Genomic DNA, 20,213 nt, shown 5'->3' with positions numbered 1-20,213 from the left:
GCATTTGATCAACAATTATTGAGAGGTTCATCACGTTAAGTGACGGTAATAACTCGCGAAGAGACTTCTAATACTTCTCCTTCAGGCATGACGTTCTCACCAAGACAAAGCCTGCTTCTCAGCTTAATGTTATATGAACACTTCCACAGTTATTGACTGAGAGCTTCCTCTACCAATGATCATTTTGCATGTGTGGCAGGCACGAAGATACTCTATGCCAGGAAGACAAAGAAATTTCTTTTACGAAAAGTTACCATAAGGAAACTCTACGGTTTTGACTTTCGAAAGATCAATGTCTGAAACGTTTTTCGAAACGTTTTCATACCATTGTGAAAATGTTTTTTGAAATCAACAAATAAGTCAAATCATTCACATGTATAAATGAATTGTTTTTAAAAACTCATGCCTTGTTTGAGTGCATAAGCCCTCTAAACTCTTTCCATCCTCACCCCTCTTACCTCTCTATCAATAAACTAAGTTTCGCACTTGAACAGATTCCACCACTCCGGTAGCAACACTACAGTGCAATACAGCCAAGCTGCTGGTACTGTTCTAGCCCAGCCCAGCTACCTTGAACAACCAGGCTACATACAGCTAGCTTACGATCGCCCGGTTAATAAATTACATCGAGTAAAATGAAAATTAATTTCAGCAAATTAAGACAATTAGAGCAAAAGTGCTGGATGGACGGGAGTTTTCCCAAAGCATTCCATGACGGGAAACCCCTTCAGAGGCGAGCGGGCGCTTGGACTGCCACTCGATACAGCTGCTGGCTCCACTTTTCTCATCATAAGCAATCTCCTCGAAATACCCCAACGAATTATAAGCGCCCAAACAAATCAAGTTCAAGAGTGCTGTTTGAATTATTCCGCCCCGAGGAGCACGGGGATCGCCGTTAAAGTGAACGAACGAACGAAAAATGTCGAAAAGATTAATAAAATTAAGTGTCGCTCGAGCTGCTCTGGTTGGAAAATCTGAACCCAGACATCCTTACTTTCCGATTTTTCGAATTGCACCCACCCCCGTACACAAAACTAAACGCCATTCGTTCTCGTGTGTACTCGAACGATTGCTCTTGAATTGAAACTTCGATCGCCGTTTTAGAAGGCAGATTGGTTAAGGCACCCTTGAAAAACAAATGTTCAAAATTCACAAAAGACGCCTTTAATCAAAGATCAAAAAGATAAAAAAAAAATAGATGAAATGGATTTAAAATGAAAAATGTGAATTAACAATACAAAATAAAATGAACAAAACAAAAAAAATGAGAAATGAAACAAAAAATGAGTAAAATGAAATATAATAAAGAAAAGGAAATTAATAGGAAAATAGAAGGAAATACACAAAATGAAATAGATGGAAACACAAAATAACGTAAGTCGGACTCATTTATCCATAGTAGTGTTATATTTAAGGAATAAAATTATGTATAAAACTAAATTTTTGTCATTTACTCATAGCAACTTTGCTTAGTATTCAGTCAAAATACGCCATAGTGCAGCAATCCGTTTGCTATAAAAAAACGTTGAGGAAGTGTGTAAAGGCGCAATACAACTCCACAACTGTCCAACAAATATTTTCCCCCATTTCTCAATCTACTGCAAGTGATTTCCTAACGTTTCGCTTTCTAACTCTTTCCCAACATTTTTTCTCCATCTTTCCTTACAGTTGAGTCAAGACATTGGCTACGTGCTGTACTCGGCGCTCGGGTCGTTCTACATTCCCAGCTGCATCATGGTGTTCGTCTACATTAGGATCTACTACGCGGCGAAGGCCCGGGCACGACGGGGGATCCGGAAGAAGCCGCTCAAACCGCCCAGCGAGCAGGTAGGTTGCACGGTTGAACGACGTACGCGGGGTGGGAGTGATTTATTCATTGGGGAAATGTTTCAATTAGCAATTTTGATTCGGGTTTTACTGGGTTTACGCTTCGGGTGATTGATCACAGGGCTGTGAATAATTATTGCAGTGATTGGAAGGCAACTGGAACGCGTTGCATATTAGTAGAACCGACGGGAACGTTATGGAACTAATTAGAATTGATGGATTTATTTCGGAAATTTAATTGTTATGAAATGCAACACGACTGCTTATGGATCAAGAACCAGAATTTGAAATTTAAAGATTAATTCACAGAAGCTAGATGGTTTCTCAAAAAAAAGTGAATAGCTCCTTCCGCAGATGCTGAAAACTTCTCTCGAAAAGCTGAGAGCTTCTCTCGGCAGAAGCTTAAAGCTTCTCTCGCAGAAGCTGAAAGCTTCTCTCGCAGAAGCTGAAAGCTTCTCTCGCAGAAGCTGAAAGCTTCTCTCGGTAAAAGCTGAGAGCTTCTCTCGCAGAAGCTGAAAGCTTCTCTCGCAGAAGCTGAAAGCTTCTCTCGCAGAAGCTGAAAGCTTCTCTCGCAGAAGCTGAAAGCTTCTCTCGCAGAAGCTGAAAGCTTCTCTCGCAGAAGCTGAAAGCTTCTCTCGCAGAAGCTGAAAGCTTCTCTCGCAGAAGCTGAAAGCTTCTCTCGCAGAAGCTGAAAGCTTCTCTCGCAGAAGCCGAAAGCTTCTCTCGCAGAAGCTGAAAGCTTCTCTCGCAGAAGCTGAAAGCTTCTCTCGCAGAAGCTGAAAGCTTCTCTCGCAGAAGCTGAAAGCTTCTCTCGCAGAAGCTGAAAGCTTCTCTCGCAGAAGCTGAAAGCTTCTCTCGGTAAAAGCTGAGAGCTTCTCTCGCAGAAGCTGAAAGCTTCTCTCGCAGAAGCTGAAAGCTTCTCTCGCAGAAGCTGAAAGCTTCTCTCGCAGAAGCTGAAAGCTTCTCTCGCAGAAGCTGAAAGCTTCTCTCGCAGAAGCTGAAAGCTTCTCTCGCAGAAGCTGAAAGCTTCTCTCGCAGAAGCTGAAAGCTTCTCTCGCAGAAGCTGAAAGCTTCTCTCGCAGAAGCTGTAAGCTTCTCTCGCAGAAGCTGAAAGCTTCTCTCGCAGAAGCTGAAAGCTTCTCTCGCAGAAGCTGAAAGCTTCTCTCGCAGAAGCTGAAAGCTTCTCTCGCAGAAGCTGAAAGCTTCTCTCGCAGAAGCTGAAAGCTTCTCTCGCAGAAGCTGAAAGCTTCTCTCGCAGAAGCTAAAAGCTTCTTTCGCAGAAGCTGAAAGCTTCTCTCGCAGAAGCTGAAAGCTTCTCTCGCAGAAGCTGAAAGCTTCTCTCGCAGAAGCTGAAAGCTTCTCTCGGTAAAAGCTGAGAGCTTCTCTCGCAGAAGCTGAAAGCTTCTCTCGCAGAAGCAGAAAGCTTCTCTCGCAGAAGCTGAAAGCTTCTCTCGGTAAAAGCTGAGAGCTTCTCTCGCAGAAGCTGAAAGCTTCTCTCGCAGAAGCTGAAAGCTTCTCTCGCAGAAGCTGAAAGCTTCTCTCGCAGAAGCTGAAAGCTTCTCTCGCAGAAGCTGAAAGCTTCTCTCGCAGAAGCTGAAAGCTTCTCTCGCAGAAGCTGAAAGCTTCTCTCGCAGAAGCTGAAAGCTTCTCTCGCAGAAGCTGAAAGCTTCTCTCGCAGAAGCTGAAAGCTTCTCTCGCAGAAGCTGAAAGCTTCTCTCGCAGAAGCTGAAAGCTTCTCTCGCAGAAGCTGAAAGCTTCTCTCGCAGAAGCTGAAAGCTTCTCTCGCAGAAGCTGAAAGCTTCTCTCGCAGAAGCTGAAAGCTTCTCTCGCAGAAGCTGAAAGCTTCTCTCGCAGAAGCTGAAAGCTTCTCTCGCAGAAGCTGAAAGCTTCTCTCGCAGAAGCTGAAAGCTTCTCTCGCAGAAGCTGAAAGCTTCTCTCGCAGAAGCTGAAAGCTTCTCTCGCAGAAGCTGAAAGCTTCTCTCGCAGAAGCTGAAAGCTTCTCTCGCAGAAGCTGAAAGCTTCTCTCACAGAAGCTAAAAGCTTCTTTCGCAGAAGCTGAAAGCTTCTCTCGCAGAAGCTGAAAGCTTCTCTCGCAGAAGCTGAAAGCTTCTCTCGGTAAAAGCTGAGAGCTTCTCTCGCAGAAGCTGAAAGCTTCTCTCGCAGAAGCTGAAAGCTTCTCTCGCAGAAGCTGAAAGCTTCTCTCGCAGAAGCTGAAAGCTTCTCTCGCAGAAGCTGAAAGCTTCTCTCGCAGAAGCTGAAAGCTTCTCTCGCAGAAGCTGAAAGCTTCTCTCGCAGAAGCTGAAAGCTTCTCTCGCAGAAGCTGAAAGCTTCTCTCGCAGAAGCAGAAAGCTTCTCTCGCAGAAGCTGAAAGCTTCTCTCGCAGAAGCTGGAAGCTTCCCTCGGTAAAAGCTGAGAGCTTCTCTCGCAGAAGCTGAAAGCTTCTCTCGCAGAAGCTGAAAGCTTCTCTCGCAGAAGCTGAAAGCTTCTCTCGCAGAAGCTGAAAGCTTCTCTCGCAGAAGCTGAAAGCTTCTCTCGCAGAAGCTGAAAGCTTCTCTCGCAGAAGCTGAAAGCTTCTCTCGCAGAAGCTGAAAGCTTCTCTCGCAGAAGCTGAAAGCTTCTCTCGCAGAAGCTGAAAGCTTCTCTCGCAGAAGCTGAAAGCTCCTCTCGCAGAAGCTGAAAGCTTCTCTCGCAGAAGCTGAAAGCTTCTCTCGGCAGAAGCTGAAAGCTTCTCTCGGCAGAAGCTGAAAGCTTCTCTCGGCAGAAGCTGAAAGCTTCTCTCGGCAGAAGCTGAAAGCTTCTCTCGGCAGAAGCTGAAAGCTTCTCTCGGCAGAAGCTGAAAGCTTCTCTCGGCAGAAGCTGAAAGCTTCTCTCGGCAGAAGCTGAAAGCTTCTCTCGGCAGAAGCTAAAAGCTTCTCTCGGCAGAAGCTGAAAGCTTCTCTCGGCAGAAGCTGAAAGCTTCTCTCGGCAGAAGCTGAAAGCTTCTCTCGGCAGAAGCTGAAAGCTTCTCTCGGCAGAAGCTGAAAGCTTCTCTCGCAGAAGCTGAAAGCTTCTCTCGGCAGAAGCTGAAAGCTTCTCTCGGCAGAAGCTGAAAGCTTCTCTCGGCAGAAGCTGAAAGCTTCTCTCGGCAGAAGCTGAAAGCTTCTCTCGGCAGAAGCTGAAAGCTTCTCTCGGCAGAAGCTGAAAGCTTCTCTCGGCAGAAGCTGAAAGCTTCTCTCGGCAGAAGCTGAAAGCTTCTCTCGGCAGAAGCTGAAAGCTTCTCTCGGCAGAAGCTGAAAGCTTCTCTCGGCAGAAGCTGAAAGCTTCTCTCGGCAGAAGCTGAAAGCTTCTCTCGGCAGAAGCTGAAAGCTTCTCTCGGCAGAAGCTGAAAGCTTCTCTCGGCAGAAGCTGAAAGCTTCTCTCGGCAGAAGCTGAAAGCTTCTCTCGGCAGAAGCTGAAAGCTTCTCTCGGCAGAAGCTGCAAGCTTCTCTCGGCAGAAGCTGAAAGCTTCTCTCGGCAGAAGCTGAAAGCTTCTCTCGGCAGAAGCTGAAAGCTTCTCTCGGCAGAAGCTGAAAGCTTCTCTCGGCAGAAGCTGAAAGCTTCTCTCGGCAGAAGCTGAAAGCTTCTCTCGGCAGAAGCTGAAAGCTTCTCTCGGCAGAAGCTGAAAGCTTCTCTCGGCAGAAGCTGAAAGCTTCTCTCGGCAGAAGCTGAAAGCTTCTCTCGGCAGAAGCTGAAAGCTTCTCTCGGCAGAAGCTGAAAGCTTCTCTCGGCAGAAGCTGAAAGCTTCTCTCGGCAGAAGCTGAAAGCTTCTCTCGGCAGAAGCTGAAAGCTTCTCTCGGCAGAAGCTGAAAGCTTCTCTCGGCAGAAGCTGAAAGCTTCTCTCGGCAGAAGCTGAAAGCTTCTCTCGGCAGAAGCTGAAAGCTTCTCTCGGCAGAAGCTGGAAGCTTCTCTCGGCAGAAGCTGAAAGCTTCTCTCGGCAGAAGCTGAAAGCGTCTCTCGGCAGAAGCTGAAAACTTCTCTCTCAGAAGCTGAAAGCTTCTCTCTTAAAAGCTGAAAGCTTCTCTCTCAGAAGCTGAAAGCTTCTCTCTCAGAAGCTGAAAGCTTCTCTCTCAGAAGCTGAAAGCTTCTCTCTCAGAAGCTGAAGGCTTCTCTCTCAGAAGCTGAAAGCTTTTCCTCAGACACTAGTACAGTTTCTCTCGCAAAAGCTTGGAAAGCTTCATCCAAAGAAGCTTAGAGAGCATGTCTGGCAAAATCATGAAAAGCTTTCCTTGAAGATACTCAAGGGTTGACTCTCTGAATCTGATAGCTTCTTTCATAGAAGCTGAAAATTTGAATAGCTTCACCTGGTAGCTTGGAAAGGCTTCGCCTGGAAGCTTGGAAAGGCTTCGCCTGGAAGCTTGGAAAGGCTTCGTCCAGAAGTTTGCCAAGGCTTCGTCCAGAAGCTTGCCAAGGCTTCGTCCAGAAGCTTGCCAAGGCTTCGTCCAGAAGCTTGCCAAGGCTTCGTCCAGAAGCTTGCCAAGGCTTCGTCCAGAAGCTTGCCAAGGCTTCGTCCAGAAGCTTGCCAAGGCTTCGTCCAGAAGCTTGCCAAGGCTTCGTCCAGAAGCTTGCCAAGGCTTCGTCCAGAAGCTTGCCAAGGCTTCGTCCAGAAGCTTGCCAAGGCTTCGTCCAGAAGCTTGCCAAGGCTTCGTCCAGAAGCTTGCCAAGGCTTCGTCCAGAAGCTTGCCAAGGCTTCGCCCAGAAGCTTGCCAAGGCTTCGCCCAGAAGCTTGCCAAGGCTTCGCCCAGAAGCTTGCCAAGGCTTCGTCCAGAAGCTTGCCAAGGCTTCGTCCAGAAGCTTGCCAAGGCTTCGTCCAGAAGCTTGCCAAGGCTTCGTCCAGAAGCTTGCCAAGGCTTCGTCCAGAAGCTTGCCAAGGCTTCGTCCAGAAGCTTGCCAAGGCTTCGTCCAGAAGCTTGCCAAGGCTTCGTCCAGAAGCTTGCCAAGGCTTCGTCCAGAAGCTTGCCAAGGCTTCGTCCAGAAGCTTGCCAAGGCTTCGTCCAGAAGCTTGCCAAGGCTTCGTCCAGAAGCTTGCCAAGGCTTCGTCCAGAAGCTTGCCAAGGCTTCGTCCAGAAGCTTGCCAAGGCTTCGTCCAGAAGCTTGCCAAGGCTTCGTCCAGAAGCTTGCCAAGGCTTCGTCCAGAAGCTTGCCAAGGCTTCGTCCAGAAGCTTGCCAAGGCTTCGTCCAGAAGCTTGCCAAGGCTTCGTCCAGAAGCTTGCCAAGGCTTCGTCCAGAAGCTTGCCAAGGCTTCGTCCAGAAGCTTGCCAAGGCTTCGTCCAGAAGCTTGCCAAGGCTTCGTCCAGAAGCTTGCCAAGGCTTCGTCCAGAAGCTTGCCAAGGCTTCGTCCAGAAGCTTGCCAAGGCTTCGTCCAGAAGCTTGCCAAGGCTTCGTCCAGAAGCTTGCCAAGGCTTCGTCCAGAAGCTTGCCAAGGCTTCGTCCAGAAGCTTGCCAAGGCTTCGTCCAGAAGCTTGCCAAGGCTTCGTCCAGAAGCTTGCCAAGGCTTCGTCCAGAAGCTTGCCAAGGCTTCGCCCAGTAGCTTGCCAAGGCTTCGCCCAGTAGCTTGTCAAGGCTTCGCCCAGAAGCTTGGAAAGGCTTCGCCCAGAAGCTTGGAAAGGCTTCGCCCAGAAGCTTGGAAAGGCTTCGCCCAGAAGCTTGGAAAGGCTTCGCCCAGACGTGTGCAGTTTCGTTCACAAAGCTCTCAAGAATCTCAAGTACCCGAAAATTTAGAAATTTATATCAATCCTTTCTCTTCCCTTTCCTCTTCCAGGACACAAGCTTCACGCGTCCGGCGAACCCGATGCCATCGCTTCCCAGTGCCTCATCGATGTCGGCCGTTGCGGTGGCTCCGGCGTCTTCAGTGAACGGCAATGGCCAGTACGCCACCGCCAATAGTAACAACAATAACAACCTAAGTAGTGGCCCCAGCCAGCAGCACCAGCAGCAGATAGCGACGATAGAGCCTCCGCCGCGGGGGCTGGCAGGAGGGGCGGGTCCAGGTGGACCAGCGCAGATGTCGATCCCGACGGTGACGTGCGACTTTGCGTCGGATATGTCCACCAGCGAGGCGGCCGATCACGACCATGCGGCGGCCGTATTGGAGATGAAGGATACGCTCAAGGTGGGAAAACCGGGGATCGGGCTCACGTCACTGCCATTGCTGAGAGGGAACAACGGAGCGGCGGCCAGTGGAAGCAGTTCGGGGGCGGTGGTTAGTCCGGGTTTAGCTAGGAATAGAGCACTTTCGGTAGGGATCGAAACGGACATGGTTAGCGAATTTGATCCGTCGAGTTCCGATTCGGGGGTGATAAGTAGATGTGCGGTGGTGAAACCGCTGAAGTTTAGGCTGTGTCAACCAATTTTCGGCAAACGAGTAGGTAAGGGTCGCAATAAGAACAATAACGCGAGAGGGAATTGTGCAGGAGTGGGACCGGCAGCGATGGGAGGTCAGGCCATATCGATATCGGCCAAAGCGAACGATAGTGCGTGTAGCGAATTGGAACCTGCACTGCCAAAACCGAAACCACGGGACCCGGAGAAGGAGAAGCGACGGATAGCGCGGAAGAAAGAGAAGCGAGCGACGCTGATCCTAGGGTTGATCATGGGAAGTTTCATTGCCTGCTGGTTGCCATTTTTCTTCCTTTACATTTTGGTTCCGGTGTGTAAGGACTGCCACATACCGGATTTTGCTTTCTCGTTGGCCTTCTGGTTGGGTTACATGAATTCGGCTCTGAACCCAGCCATCTACACCATCTTCAACAAGGACTTCCGGAGGGCCTTCCGGAGGATCCTGTTCAAGTGATGTTTGGCGTACGTGTGCTGCTACCGTTGCGTTTCCCGAAGCATCGAGAAAGCGACGGAACGTGCGGTCAGCGGCGCACAGTTGGGTGGGGGCGGTTACCGCGGAGGCTACCTTCGATAACCCCCCTACTCTACCCACGGAAACCCACCAGCGAAGCGCGTCCAGGTGTGACGTTTCTTCCACTACAAGGCCTTTCCTTTTCGCACCGACAATGCACTGAAAGATGAGGCACCGAGACCATCTGACACAACACATTCAAACACCAATAGGTATCTAGGCACAACAACGGCGAGAGGAGAATCAAAAGACCACACCACCCTAGCTGAACTCCGGCAGATGTTTTTTTTTTATGCGGAGTCGCACCTTTTCTTCCCTCTTTCGGGATAAGAAGCCAACATCCCACCCACCCGTCACAATTCAGTGGGGGAAAAGAATGGGAATTTTTCTATCATTTTCTTTCTACCGGGCGGTTACAATGCAATGGTAGAAAAGGTACAAGAGAGCAACTAGTTAGGCACACGATGAAACATACTCGCAAATTTTATACGAAGCACCAGCAGTGTACTTTCGGGTGGCGTTGATGAGAGGCAGCTTGGAGTATCCAGGCTTCTCCCGCGCTATGCCGTCGCATCCGTCGCCGGCCGGATAGGATTAGACTGGTTCAGAGAGTGAGATATAAAAGCGATTTAGTTTTGTTCTCGAATCATTATCTTTCACACAATGTAGAATACTTATTTCTTCATAAACTATTGTGTAATGGATGGAAGATGTTTACCCGACTACAAGATTCTAACAAAAATGAAACATTATTATAACAAACCCTGATATTTGTAACTCATTGTGATATAACCAAGTTTTAATATCTTTGGGGTTTAAATATATTATATCTCAATTATATCATACTATGTTATAAATGTTGTTTAGTAACTCATTGTGAAATAATTTAGTTTCAATTACTTGACATTCAGAAAATCATTTTGTACAATTGTATCAAAATATGATAGGAACTAGTTTTCTTGAAGCTAAAGCTTATATCATATTTTGTTATAATATTGATCGGATCATAACAAAATAGGTTATTATTTTGATTAGACAGGTGCACTTTTTGCTACAATTTCAGTTATTTTAACATCATCCTGCACCTAGTTTATAACATAATAAGTTATAGAAAAATGTCTTTACATCATAACACACTGTGTTATAAACATGATAGATTTTTCTAGTCGGATACTTTGGTAGTTTCAGGTAGAATTTCCCGCAGATTCGTCCAAGTTCATGAATCATTTTTCAAAAGCTGCTGAAAGTACAAATCCATGTCACTGACGTGCGCAGGGTTCTTGCTTAGGGGGGGGGGGGCACAACAATGGTAGTGCAATATATGATCATGGTGCAAAATAGAATCAAGGTGTAGGGCGTGATATGAATTCCCAAGAAGGGGTTTCGACGTGCTGTGCTTGCATCACCAGGTACTTCATATTGGAATTTTGGAGAAGGCTTCGGCTGGTGATGATTTCAAGGCAATGCGAAACTATAATATGAATTCATTATCTCGACTCTTATAAAATTTTATAAACGTATCACATACTATTGAAAAAAATTGAGAAATTTATCAATCATACAAAACAAATGTCGTTGTGAAAGAATTTAAATCTTGGACAATAAGTGATGCTAGAATTAGTGAAGACTCTAGATTGAGTCAGAATTCCTAGATTTCCTAGAATTCCTAGATAGATCATCCAGGAATTCCCCAAAAACTCTTCCAGGAATTCCTCCATAAATTCCTCCAAGATGCCCCCAAGGATTTCCTCCGGGAATTCCTCCACGGAATCCTTCAGAATTTTTTCCAAAAGTCTTCCAGGAATTCCGTGAGGAATTCCTCCAGCGAATCCTCCACGGATTCCTCCAGGAATTTCTCCTGGATTATTTCTAGAAAGCCTCATATATTTCTCCAGATACCTCAAATAATTTACCAAGTAAATACACCAAGAATTCCTCCAGAGGTTCCTCCAGAAATTTCCTCTAGGAAATATCCTCTAGGAATGTCTGCCAGAATTCTCCCAATATTTCCTACAGGAATTGCTCAACGGATTCCTCTAGAAAATCCCAAAGGAATTTCTCATGGATGTCTTCCAGGAATTTCTCCTGGAATTCCATGAGAAATTCCACCAGGGATGCCTCCATGGATTCCTCCAGGAAAAAATCTAGGAAATTCTCAAGCAATTTCTGCAGGAATTCTTCCAGGGATTCATCCATGAATTTCTTCAGAAAGTTCTTCTGAAATTCCTCCAGAAATTCTTTCAGAAATTTCTCCAGGAATACCTTCAGAAATTGCTCCAGGAATTGCTCCAGGAATTCCTTCGGAAATTCCACCAGATATTCCTCCAGATATTCCTCCAGATATTCCTCCAGATATTCCTCCAGAAATTCCTCCAGGGATTCCTCCAGAAATGCCTCTAGAATTTTCTGCCCGAATTCCTCCAGAGAATCCTAAAGGAATGTCTCCCGTAACTCTTCCAAGAATTCCTCCAGGGAATCCTCTATGGATTCCTTTAGGATTTTCCAGAATTTCCCAGGAATTTCCTCAGGGGTTTCTCCCATCAATTTCTTAAGAAATTCTTCCAGGAAAACCTCTAGGTTTTCTGAAAATCCTCTAGGAATTTCTGCCACCCGAGCAGAGTGAAAAAGCTCAATAATAGCATATTTTGATACGGAGATCGAAAAGTAATATTTGTTTGTTTGAGATAAGAGGTAAAAGTACTGAAAATAATATCTCAATTTTACTCCTGGAACATAATCATCATAGCACATTTAGCTCTTGGTAACATCTAACCAATAGCAGTGAACTATTTGATTGATCTTTAAATATCAAGTTTTGCTATTGGTTGGATGGTTCAAGAACAAATTTTTGCTATTATTTTCAGTAGTTTTACTTCTTATCTCAAACAAACCAATATCACATTTTGATCATCAGTACTTGACCTCTTCCCGGGCAGCATTCCTCCAGAGAAACCTAAAGGAATGTCTTCCGGAACTCTTCGAAGAATTCCTCTAGGAATTCTGCGAGGAACTCCTCTAGGCAATCCTCCTTGGATTTCTCCAGAAATTTTTCCGAGTTTTTTTTTTTCAGGAATTTCATCAGGAATTCCTGCAGGGATTCAATAATGAATTTCTTCAGAAATTCCTCCAAAAAATCCGCAAGAAATACAACCAAGCATTCCTTTAGAAACTCCCCGATGAGTTCATTCAGACATTCCTCCAAGAAGCCTCCAGGGATTTCTTCCAGGAATTCCTCCACGAATTCCTCCAGAAATTCCTGAAGGAAGTTCTCCCGGAGCCCTTCCAAGAATTCCTCCAGGAATTCCGCGAGAAATTCCTCCAGAGAATCCTCCACGGAACCCTCAGGGAATTTCTCCAGGATATTTTCCAGGAATTGCTTCAGGAATTGCTTCAGGAATTCCTGCAAGAATTCCTTCAGAAATTTCTCGAAGAGTTCCTGCAGACATTCCTCCAGAAATTTCTCCAGGAAGCCTCATATATTTCTCCAAAAATTTCTCAACTAATTCCTCCAGGGATTCCTCCGGGAATTGCTCCATGAATTCCTCCAGAAAATCCTTATGGAATTTCTCACGGAACTCTTCCACGAATTCCTCCTGGAATTCCCCGAGAAATTCCTCCAAGGATTCCGTGAATTTCTTCAGAAATTCCTCATAAATTTTTCCAGAAATTCCTCCAGGAATTCGTCCAGAAATTCCTCCAGGGATTTCTCCATAATTTCTTCCGGCGAATCCTAAAGGAGTGTCTCCCGGAACTCTTCCAAGAATCCCACTTGGAATTTCTCGAGGAATTCCGCGAAGAATTTCTCCAGAGAATCCTAAACGGAAACCTGGAATTTCTCGAAAAATTCCTCCAGCGATTCCTCCATCGATCCTCCAGGAAATGCTCAAGGAATTTATTCAGAAAAGGATAGATCCCTTATCCATATTTTTTTCAGAAATTCCTCAAAAAATCCTCCAGAAATATCTCCAGGAATTCTTCCAGGGATTCCTCCAGAAATCCCCTAGGAGTTTCTGCAAGAATTCTTCCAGAGAATCCTCAAGGAATGACCTCCAGGAATTCCTCCACGGATTCCTCCAAATAATCCTTAATCAATTTCTCACGGAACTTTTCTAGGAATTCTTCCAGGCATTCCTCCAGGGGTACCTCCATGGATCCCTCCAGAAATAAATCCAGGAATTTATTCGGGAATTTCTCCTTAGATTCATCCATGAGTTTCTTCAGAAATTCCTCAAAAAAAATCTTTCAAAAACTCTTTGAAGAGTTCCTCCACGCATTCTTCCAGGAATGCCTCCAAGAAGCCCTAAATATTTGTCCAGAAATTCCTTAAAGAATTTTTCTAGGAATTCCTCCAGTTATTTCTCCAAAATAACTTTCAGAAATTTCCCCAGAAAAACCTCCCGGAATGCAAACATGGATTCTCCAAGGAATTATTTAGATATTCCTTCAGAAAATCCTCCAGGAACTTCTCCAGGGAACCTTAAATATTTCTCCAAAAATTCCTCAAACAATTACTTCGGAAATTCCTCCAGGAATTCTATCATTAACTTCTACAAAAAATCTTTCGGAAATTTCTTCTGAAATACTTCCAGGAATTTCTACGTGGATTCCTCCAGAAATTTTTGCAGGGATTCCTCCAAGAATTCCTTCTCGGATTTTTCCAGAAAATCTTAAAGAAAGTTCTCCCAAGACAAGACTTGAAGGAATCTTAGGGAGAATGCCTACAGAATACCCGGGAAACATGCCTTAGAAAATCAGGATGGCATATCCTGGCAAAATCCGGAAAAGCATTTCTGAGATAAAGAGCTTAACCCTGGAAGAAACCAAAGGTTTCGTGGAGTTTCTCCAGAACGTATCCAGAATACAAGCATGCGATAGTTGCTATGAAACTATTATTTACATTTTTCTGAAAGATGTTTGTATTAGTTTAAATCTGGTTAGACTAAACTAGACGAAAATTTTGAAAATTTTCAAAACTGTGGAAACAAATTTCAAGAAGTTGGAAACATGAAACAGCTAGAAATTCCGGAAGTACGATATACGTTCTTCAGGATGCTGAGGAATACTGTAGAAAATAATTGGCAAAAGTATTGAAAGTGTATTGGTCGGTTCTTGAACCCCAGCATTTTCCGTAGTGATCTTATGGGAATTTCTGGAGAAACTGTTCTTTGCGAGATTTTTATGGATAAAATTCTGGAGGAATTACTGGTGAAATCGTTCGAAACTTCAACTGTATACTAAGAGATTTTTAAAGAAATTGCTGAAAATTATTTGACAATACTTTGATATGATTGGCGGAAAAAAAACTGTACAGTCCCAGACTAAAACACAATTCAAATCCAACTTGTTTTTTAAGGAATTTAAAAAAAATCATCACAGATTCCCCAAGCAGTTCGTCTTAATAATCTCCAAGAAATTCCTTCTGTAATTTCTCCTACAGATCCTTCTGAAATTCCTTAAAAAGGGCCTCCCAGGAGGAATCCCAGAGGAAAATTCAGGGGAAACCCCAAAACGATCTTATTGAGAAATAAATTTCGTCAGAGGAACAGAAGGATCCCAGAAGCATCGCTTTGAAGATTCAGAGGGGGGAAGTTCTGCAGGGGTCTAAGGGGAAATATCTGGGAAAATCGCAATTTCTTAAAAAAATCCAAGAATCAATTTCAGGAAGAACGCCAGAAAGTCGATTTGAAATCGCAGATAGAACTCTTTGGAAAATTTCAGACAGGTCATCTGTCGAATTTATGAAACACAAAAAAACAGAAGGATTTCCAGGGAAAAAGTCCTTCTGGAAGATTCAGAGGAAATATATCTAGAGGAATCTTAGAAGGGATTTTTAGAAAAATCACTTAAGAAATTGCTGGATACATGCCGGAAAAAATTCAGAAGAAATGCTGGATTGAAAATTTAGAAGAATCTCCGAAGCATATTCTGGAGAATCCTTAAACAAAAGAATATCCAGAAGACATCATTGAGATATCCTTCAACAACTTTGTTTTGGTATTAATGTAACGATTACAAATTGATTAAATTTTAAAAAAAATTATAAACCCGAATTTGAAAAGTTAAAAATAAAGTCACTTTCCCTAGGGAATCAGGGGAAAAAGATTCAGGAGAGTGACCAATATGACCAAAAAAATGCTCAAAATAGCCTTCAATGAATTTTGTTCTGAATCGGATCAAAAACTGGCCACTTGCCCGAGGGAGCAAATAATTTCTCGCAGAACACTCGAGGAGTTATTTGCCAGATAAAACTTTGGAAATCATACCCCGGATTGATTTTGCAAAAAAAAAGGCCAACTCTAGAGAGGTATTCTAGGAGGCAATTCTGAAGTTCTTTCAATAGGAAATTATTCAGAAATCTTTGAAGAAACTGCTGCTGCAATCACTGAACGAGTCATGTAAGAGTCTGTGGGAGGAATTTCTGTAGAAATTACTGGAGGAAACACTGAAGATATTTCTGGCGACGTAAGTGAAGGAATTTTTTAAGAATTCTCGAAGGAATCCATGCAATAATTTCTGAAATGATAGTTTTAAGAATTTCTTAAAGCATCTTTGGTTGGATTTCTAAACTTCTGGAAGATTTTTAGGAAAACATTCTAAGAAAAAATCCCTGAAGGAATCGCTAAAGGAATCCTTGGGGCAAAATCCAAGAATCCAAGAGTCTTCCAGGAATCTTCAGAAATACATTTTAAGAGGAACCTTCACGATGAATCGCGGTAATGATATTCTTGGGCAATCCCTGGAAGAGTTTACGAAAGAATCTTTGAACGAATTTCTAAAGAAAGAAGATTTTGTAATCTAGCAGTATTTTTGGAAAAAAAATCTGAAGGAATTGTAAATTTCTAATTTTCTGATGAAATCACTGTGTGAATCTCCATAAGAATTGCATTGGACTAACTTTTGAAGAAAACTTTGGAGAAATTTCTCAAGTAATCCATGGAAGATATTCTTCAAGAGGACTTGGATAAATTTCTTGATGAATGTGTAGAGAATGAATCAATGAACTATTGGAAAAATTTTGAGAATGTCTTGATGAATCTTGCAAAGAAGTTCTGATGTAATCACACCAGGAGTTTCGTGTCCCTGAATAATTTTCCAAAGAAAACATTGAAGGTTTTCCAATGGTATCATTGAAAAACAATCTAGAAAAAACTCTACAGGAGTTTTTGAAGGAAATTCTGGAGATATTCCTGAAAAAAATATCATTTATAAATTTTGTTAAGCAATTAATACCTTGGAAAAGATCCCTGTTTTGTTCTTTTGAAAATGCATGGAAAATTCTCTAAAAGCCACTCTGGATAAATTTCTGAAGGAATCCTTGAAGGATTTTGTAGTGGTTTTTTGAGGAATCTCTAGAAGCAATCACTAGAGAAATTTTTGAAAAAAAAAATCCTGGAAAAATGTCTGAAGAAATCGTTAATGAATTTCCTACACGACCCAGAACATTTTCTGAAAGAATCCCCAAAAGGTTTTCTAAAGAAGTGTTTGTAGAAATTTTTGGAATCATGAATATCTGAATTTTTAAGGAATCGCTGGAGGAATTTGTGAAGAAACCTTTGGAGATTTTTCCGAAAGAATATCCTGTTGTTTTTTTTTTCGTTAATCAATAGAGAAATTTACGTGGATATCTTTTCTAGGGTAACTCTTGAAGAAATGTGTGAGGAATCTAAAGTAGGTTTACTTTACAAGCCGATTTTTTTTAAGGATTTTCGCCTTTTCAGTCCGAGTGTAAGATCAAAAACAACCTTATGTTCTCTTATATAAGGTTGTTTTTGATCCCACAATCGGACTGAAAAGCCAAAAATTCCTAAAAGTACACCAAGTACATGCCGAATTTGAGTAGCACTCAAATTGAAAGTAAATCTTGGACACATCTAGGAGCAGTTTGAGAATCAAAACATGGATGATTTTTCCAAAGGAATTCTTGGAGAAACTTCTTGAAGAATCTGTAGAGGAATTTCTGAAAGATGATTATTTTTTATGATCTCTGGGGTAACCCCTAAAAAAAAGCTCAACGTATCTTGTATGATTTTTTTTAAAGAATTTGTGGAAGAATTTCTGAAGGAATTCCCAAATTAAGTTAGAATTTCTAAAAAAAAATATGGATAACTAGCTGTACCCGGCAAACTTTGTCTTGCCTACTGCGTTTTTTGACGTTTCAAGTTTCTATCCAAGACCAAGTCCCCGGTCACAAAATGTATGGAAGATCGATTTTCAAAATCTCTCAATATTTCCATGTTTTTTGCCTCATAAACCTTCCTTGGGTGAAAACTTACAGAACAAAACTAAGACGATCAAAATCGGTCCACCCGTTCGCAAGTTATGCGCGGTCCCACGTATGCCACTACATTTTTATATATATAGATAGATTTTGTGGGAGAATCGGGATTCTGGAAGTTTTTTTTTTAAGAAAGCTTGCAGAAATTCCTGAAGGAATCCGTGAATGATTTTACAAAAGAGACTATGAAGAAATTGATGTATCCTAGGAAGAATTACTGAAGAAATCTATGGAACGTTTTCTAGACAATATCATGACACATTTTTTGGGAAATCTCTAGAAAAAAATTCTGAAGGAAGCTCTCAAGAAGTTCATGACGATGTTCGCAGAGGAATTTCTGAACCAATCTACGGAATATATCCTAAAACAATCGTTCGAGAAGTTCTGCACAACAATCCTTAGTGGCATTTCTGAAGGAAATCCTCAAGCAAATTTTTGAATGAAATTTTGTAACATTTCTTTATTTTGATTTTGAATTTCTGAAGGATTTCTTGGAGAAGTTTCAAAAACTGTGGATGGATTTCTGGAATTTCTAGAACTTTGGAAAAACCCTTTCAGAAACATTTATGAAAGGAATGGTTATCTCAGCTCTTGATAAATTTCTGATGAAATTATTCTTGATATTTCAATAAATGTTTCCTCTTAAATTTTGAAAGGAACTTAGTAAGGTTTAAAAAAATTAGAAAAGAGTTTTCAAACTTGTTCAGGAGTTTTCCACATTTTTCGAGAAATTTTTAAGGAAATCTGAACGTTATTGGGCATTTTTTATTACCGTACGGGTTTGGGCCGAAGGGTCTCAGTTTTTCCCGGAAAACTAAGGTGGAATTTTTATGTTTTTCCCTGACACTACTTACTTTGAAAAATCATAACTAAAGTACGAAGCATCATAGAAACAAAGATTTTTTTTAGAAAATGAAAGCAGATTTTCCCAGAAATCCAAAAAAATATGATCTGGAAAAAGTTTTCCACAAAATGTTCTACAGTTGAGAAAAAAAACCGGAAAAACTATGCCCGAACTTGCGGAAAATTTTCAAAAAAAAAATTGAGAATGTTATTTTATAAGCTTTGATCGTAGACAATTTTGGAATGCACTTTTCTTTTCGTTCCTGGGTTATGACCTATATTGTGAAAAATGAACATATAATAGATGCGAACATGGTCATTTTTCACAAAATTGACCATAACTCAGGAACAAAAATAAAGTGCATTCCAGAAATTTCAGCGATCAAAGCTCATAAAATTACCTTCTCAAAAACAGTTTTTTGAAAATTTTTCGCGAGTTCGAACATAGTTTTCCGGCTTTTCGTTATGAATTTTCTCAATGGTGGAAAATTTTGTGGAAAGCTTTTTCTACTTCATATTTTTTCAGGATTTCTGAGAAAATTTGCATTTATTTTCCAGAAAAAACTATGTTTATATGATGCTTCATTCTTAAGTTATGATTTTTCAAAGTAAGTAGTGTCAGGAGAAAACAAAAAAATCCACCTGAGTTTTCCGGAAAAATAGGCGACCCTGATTTTTTCTCAATTTTTTTTTTGTTCATACATTCATGAGCCCTGCCTGTGAAAAAAGCCAATGACCGTTTTGTATGGACAAATAAAAAAAATTGTATGGACTAATGACCACGCGGGGGTTGAAAAGTCCCAAAAAAATGACCACGTGGTTTATGGACAGCCCCTTATGCTTCAATATCTGGGCTGTTTCTCAAGTTAACTATAAGAACATTAGACACCAAGCTTCCAGCTATGCCAATTCAACAATGACAAATTTCTTTTAAGATTATCTATTTTTTCAATCAAAAGAAAATAGCGAGATGCATTTGATTATACATGATACCTTAGATTTTCCGATAAATCAAATACTGTTCTTTTGACCTACCCTCACTCTTGAAACCAGTCTAATCGAACTCCACGCAGGAGACAGCTCGGCAGCGTTATCTGCTAACGCCGCAAGGGAAGGCTGGGCTTCCAAGCTAGCCAAGAACAAAAAAACAAAAAGGTTTCCGCAGTGCTAATGGAATCCAATTTTCTTTGCCAGATGTAGGAACAAAAAGAAACAAAAAACAAAGAAGTAAAAGAACAAACGATAGCATAAGCAATACAGTTAATCCTTATCTTTGTGTTACACGTAGGTTCGTTTTGATACGAGATTGAATTGCGGAATGGGCGGGCGTATTTTGTCGAACCAAACAATGCAATGCAGAGGAAAATCGAGAGAAAAAGTGTAAAAATTTACAACTCTAGTGGGTGAATACCGGTATAACTATAAAATAGGCAATTTTCAAAAGAAACAAAAAGGAAGTCGATGGCATAGTCTGGTGGGAAATGTGCCCCTTTACTACTGTGACTAACTGTGCGTAAAACTCTGTTACTACTTAAATAGCTAACTGCCAGACGATTCCATCGCGCTGTGAATAGGTGTATAAAGTTTCGAAATCATCACTCACACACACGTACACAAAGAGACACAGAACCCCCACCCCCAACGTGAAAGGAATCATGTTTTAATCAAGCAATAAGTCCACAACTCGAATGGAAGCGACTAGCTCGAGTTGAGGACCGTCACCGAAGTTAGTCTCTCTCTGTAAATAGAAATTAGAGAAGGATCTGTTTAGAGGGAACCCCGTATGAAATTTTAATACGAATGAGTGTCTAACCACGATGATAGCTTGTTCTGGTCATATTTGATGTTATTTTTTTCTAAGTGAAAGTGAGAAAAGAGTGTGAAAGAGGTATAGTAATTCTTATACACAATCAGAAACACCTGTCTAGTGCTATAATTTTTCATATATTCTTCATAATTGTTACCGAGTATGTATTGAGAAAGTTTATTCTTTTACCAAAACAAAAAAAAAATCTGTAAATTTAAGCTCTATTTAGTCAAAAAATACAAAACAACCCAAAAGGATGCTAGTGATCCTCAGTCACAGAAAGCCCTGCGGAGCACCTCCCTATACTCCTATCGATGTGAAAAGAGGTGGGAAAGAACGGGGAAGGTGAACACGGGGGGCCGGTGCAAGACTGAACAATGAACAAAACATGAAAGAAATCAAGTGAAAACTAATCAGCGCTCTCCCAATCAAACGGCAAGAGAGCACACGAAAGGAAATGTAGTGGAAAGGGGGTCTGTCCTGCGAGGTGCGATTCTTTTCTGTAAGGTGTGTTGTATTCCGGATTTTTTTAGTTTGTTTTTGATAGTTGTTCTTTAAAAGAGTTGCGTGAAACATCATTATGGAAGTTCTGAATT

At 42.1% G+C, this 20,213-nt stretch overlaps 1 protein-coding gene across 1 annotated transcript; it reads left to right on the top strand.

Annotated features, from left to right (window-relative positions):
* The first annotated feature begins 1,564 nt into the window (after positions 1–1,564).
* On the top strand, positions 1,565–18,940 carry LOC109402179 (muscarinic acetylcholine receptor M4-like). Its single transcript, XM_029876921.2, has 2 exons — positions 1,565–1,827; positions 7,604–18,940. Exons 1-2 carry the CDS (start codon positions 1,735–1,737, stop codon positions 8,633–8,635), a joined length of 1,125 nt encoding a protein of 374 aa, XP_029732781.1. The 5' UTR covers positions 1,565–1,734; the 3' UTR covers positions 8,636–18,940.
* Positions 18,941–20,213: the final 1,273 nt, after the last annotated feature.

Source organism: Aedes albopictus, chromosome 1 (genome assembly GCF_035046485.1).
Source record: "Aedes albopictus strain Foshan chromosome 1, AalbF5, whole genome shotgun sequence".
NCBI lineage: Eukaryota > Metazoa > Arthropoda > Insecta > Diptera > Culicidae > Aedes > Aedes albopictus.
This window is presented reverse-complemented; position numbering and strand designations above follow the sequence as displayed.